The 4,387-nt window shown below is 39.7% G+C and overlaps 1 protein-coding gene across 1 annotated transcript in view; it reads right to left on the bottom strand.

Annotated features, from left to right (window-relative positions):
• Window positions 1-2,333: 2,333 nt before the first annotated feature.
• Window positions 2,334-4,387, bottom strand: part of uacab (uveal autoantigen with coiled-coil domains and ankyrin repeats b) — a 53,364-nt gene continuing 51,310 nt past the window's right edge. Inside the window, exon 19 of the mRNA XM_032535471.1 lies at window positions 2,334-4,232. Coding sequence (XP_032391362.1) covers window positions 4,161-4,232 — 72 coding nt within the window. The 3' untranslated portion in view covers window positions 2,334-4,160. The remainder of the gene's footprint in view (window positions 4,233-4,387) is intronic.

Below are 4,387 nucleotides of genomic sequence, written 5' to 3'. Positions count from 1 at the left end.
ACAGAGGATGGGATGAGCAATGGATTAGCGCTTACTTATAAAGTTCAGCTTGAAGCATATATTAATGATTCTTTTTTTTTGGGGGGGATATTAGAAATTTTGATTATTTTCAGGCCAATTCAACCTCACTGTACTTAAAAAAAAAAAAAAAAATTAAAAGGAAAATTCCTCTGTGCAGCATGCAATGAATGTATCTGAAATGAGATAACTGAAATAGTCCTGACCTCTGTTCTCAGCATTCCATTGAAAAGGCCTTTAATGAAAAATAAATCTTGTGAAGAGAAAAAAAAAAGGCCAACAGACAAATCAATAGAGGCACAGGCTCAAAGATAAAAGTGAGCGCCGTGTGCCAAAGAGCTACTCGCTCTCATTCCTGGGTTGATTGTACTTAAAGTGAAACCACATGAACTGAGCCGTTTCCTCAATCTAGCGAGAGTGCTCGGAGCTAAGAGTACACATTTACTTTGCAACTTAAAGCCTCTGAACACTTAGCGTTTCTCTGTAACATTAAATATTTTAATGACAAAATGAGCAACATAAAAACAAACAAATTCAGCTAATCTGCTTCATTGATCTGATTTGATTGACCGTTTCCTGGCAACAGAAGAAAATAAACCCCGAAACTAAAACATTTTGATGAAAACAGTGTTAAAGGGCGCCCGGATGGCTCAGTTGGTAGAGCAGGCGCCCGTATACGGAGGTGTCCTGTACTCCTCAATGCAGCGGGCTGCATGTCACTCCCCTCTCTCTCCCCTTTCATGTCTTCATCTGTCCTCTAGACATAAAGGTCGAAAATGCCCAAAAACAGTTTGAATCCAGATTGGTGCACAGGAGTTTATTATCATGTTTATTTTCCAGCAGAGCCCCAACCACTTGAAAAAAAACGAAAAAAAAACTGGAGGACAAAGATACAAATCTCTCATGTAAAAACAAAAACAACTCAGCTTTGACTTCGGCAGAGACTTTGGCTTTTATACCAAAATGGCGAGTAGTTTTTTGAGAGTATTCCTCAGAGTAAGAAGCTGATTGATAAGATCGGTGGTTAGGGCCTTTGATGTAACGAGACTAAAAGGTCTACAGCCTTAGAAGAAATATTAGGAGGTCACCAAATGCAGCGGGATCCAATCACTGGTCTAAGCACCAATGTCTTCACGAAATATCCTGGCAATCCATCCAGTGGTTGATGAGGTATTTCAGAAGGGAGTAAACAACATCATGACGAAATACACTGACAAAAACAACGTTTTCTATGTTAGGCACTTTTATTGATTTTTGTATCACTGATTCACAAACACAAATGTTATTGTCAAAGACGTCAACCAATTTAAATGGACTGGCATATTATATATAGATTTATTTAGGGATTTTAACGGGATTCAATTTATAGTTTATGTTAATAGTAGAGGGAAGACAGTTTAGCGTTAATTTCTAACATCTGCATAACAAAATGAAAGAGATATTTTTAAACTAGCTGTCTATCTTTTAACTATTTTTTTGCCCAAAATATTTAAAATAAAACAGAGCGAGAGAACTTTTCTTGGTGAAGTGTTTAACCCGGGAGGTAAAGACAGGAGCGCATGGCGCGGTCTCTCTAGCTCCCCCAGTAAGAGCGTGCGCCCCATGCAGGCTGAGTCCTTTGCAGCGGCCCGGGGTTCGAGTCCGACCTGCGGCCCTTTGCTGCGTATCATCCCCTCTCTTTCTCCCCCACGTTTCCTGTCTATCCACCATCACTATCGAATAAAGGGAAAAGCCCCCAAAAATAATCTAAAAAACAAAACAAAACAAAAGACAGGAGTGCATCAGATAACTAACCGTTAATCTGTCTACATAAATAAAGGGATCTGTTCTATTCTTAGCACTTCATGGCGTCCTGCAGTAAATGTTACCCTGAACGTGTTTTGTGCCGTTCCACTTCCAGACCTGCTGAATTACAGAATTGTCACACTGCAGTACAGTAATTAAAGTAGTACAAAGCTATGAAAAATATATCAGTGTAAAGGCATGAACAATCACAACACCACTACACCATCAAGAGTCACAAAGAGCTGGCTCAGGGGTACGCGGCCCTTGCTTTAGGAGAGTCCATTGCTGCAGAAATCCGGTTTTATATTAAGTCAAGCGTCTGCTGGGACATTTGCGATCTTTAAAAAGAGGTTTGGTTCAAATGAAGTAATGCAGAGCAACAGATCTAAATAGATAACGCTCTGGCATTTAGTGATTTGACATTCACATTTCATACTATCTGTAAGATTTATAATACATGTCCCTGCAAGTGCTGCAGATATCGCAGCTTCCAAAAACAACAACTGCCTACCCCTGGGCCACACTGAGTATTACAATTTCTATCAACTTGGCCTGCCAAGTCTCTCCACTAGAGCACACTCTGGTTTCAACAAAAGGACGACGCGCCACTGCAAACTGTAGGACACAGCAAGAGATCTCCACTTCACACCCTCCATGACTCAAATCCTGCCAGCATGTCTAGACTCATGGAACCAGACTGTGTGAGTGACAGGACTCCCAAATCTGTCACTTTCTTATCAACCACATACCAACATTTTTTGTTTTTTTTTAAAGATTTGGGTGACATATTTTTGAATCTTTGGATTATTCTGAAAACACGTGTGCTAGTTTGGCCCTCCAGGAGACAATAACTGCGCCACAAATTGAGTAAAGGGACCCAAGACGTCAAGAACGTCTCAAGAAAGTAGCCTACATGAACGAGGTCAAAGGACAGGTTCACATTCCTCCCCCCCGCCCCCCCCCCCCCCCCCCCCCCCAAGTCTGCCTTTAAATACTGCCCACATGTGTAATCATTACTTCTGTCCAATCCGGACATGAAGGGATTTCTTACGATGGTGTTTCAATGTAAGAGACAGGGGACAAAAACCACAGTCCTCTTTGTGTAAGAGAGAGTTAGACAAATCAAGTGGGTAACTTCCAAAATTAAAGACATTTTGGAACAAAACACGCTCTTTTTCTTTAGTGACGTCCCAGAAACTTAGCAAGTAAACAAAAAGAGGGAATTTTATACAAAAAATAAAAAATAGTAACCTTGAAAGAAACCCACTTGATAGACTAATTCATACTGCTGGTTAAACGTTGACATGTTTTTTGTCATATCTTACATCAAAATCATGTAAGGAAGAGGTCTCTTTACTGCCAGTTAAATCACAGCGATGAATATCTCTCAGTTTTGTAAAAGGATTTTTAGACTTTTAGTGTCCAGTACCAACAAGAGAAATTATTACAACACGCAAAACCTATTTCAGTGTTCAGACTTTTAAAAGGGCCACTTGAGAAAATTTGAACCTATCCCTCAAATTTGAGCAAACGTTGCTGTCAAATACGAAAAGACACTGTACGAGAGCGGTCAGGTGGGAATGTGAAAAGTGGTCTTTGTGTTGCTGTCCATTTAACATTTCAACTGAGAATTCCAAGAGCGAGTAATCTATAAAAAAAAAAAAAAAAAGGGACCTACATGTCAAAGAACTCCCCGTATCACTGAATATAATGAGTCAAAGCTGCATGAAAATGCAGATTTGCATCACTCAAAATACCGTAGATATGACAGAAATGTATGGCGTGGCACTTTCTGTTAGATCTTGTTGTTCCTGCATACATACAGATCATTAAGTCAAAAGGATTTCACAGGTCAGTTTGATACAGTAATTGATACAATGTCATTTTTTTTATGTAAAATGAGCTTTCTAGTTAAGTTGAAATAACATATTTGTATCTAAAAGCTACAGTTATTCACTTGTACCTACAACACAGAATTAGATGTCTGGGAACCGAGTGCAGCCGTACTGGAAAAAAGGTAACACTTTACTTTAAGGTATCTACATAAGACATGAACCCTAACCCATGACAAAACTGAATGACATTTACTAAAATAAGCATTATGTCATAAATGTTTAGGACTTGTTTATAATGTCTATATACATGTTCATGACAGTGTCATGTCAGTCTTATGTTGATACCTTCAAGTAAAGTGTAACCCCCTAAAAAAAACTAAGGATTTCAGAGCAGCCTGTTTGGAGAAATGTTGCCGCACACCGGGCACCCACAGGGGCCACGGCAGGGAAACCCTACAGTGGGAAATGTGAGATTGGTGAACTTGAGTCAGCAGGCAGCATTTGGTTTTGTTGGAGGAAGCTTTAACACACAAACTCCTGTCTCATGCGGATGATCTGTAGTAAGGCGGCCTGGACGTCCTCATCCATGTGGCCCTATGACAGAAATAGAGTCAGGGTGAGCTTCAGTTTATCCATTTGTACCATATTTCTTCCTTTAAAAAGGTGCCGTGCAACATTTATATCATCATTTTGTGGTAATGTCTGAAGTTCTACCATGGACTAAAATGCCTTAGTTACCTTGTTTTTAA

Source organism: Etheostoma spectabile, chromosome 1 (genome assembly GCF_008692095.1).
Source record: "Etheostoma spectabile isolate EspeVRDwgs_2016 chromosome 1, UIUC_Espe_1.0, whole genome shotgun sequence".
Lineage (NCBI taxonomy): Eukaryota > Metazoa > Chordata > Actinopteri > Perciformes > Percidae > Etheostoma > Etheostoma spectabile.
Note: the sequence above shows the minus strand (reverse complement) of the source record. Positions and strands in the feature narration are given on the sequence as shown.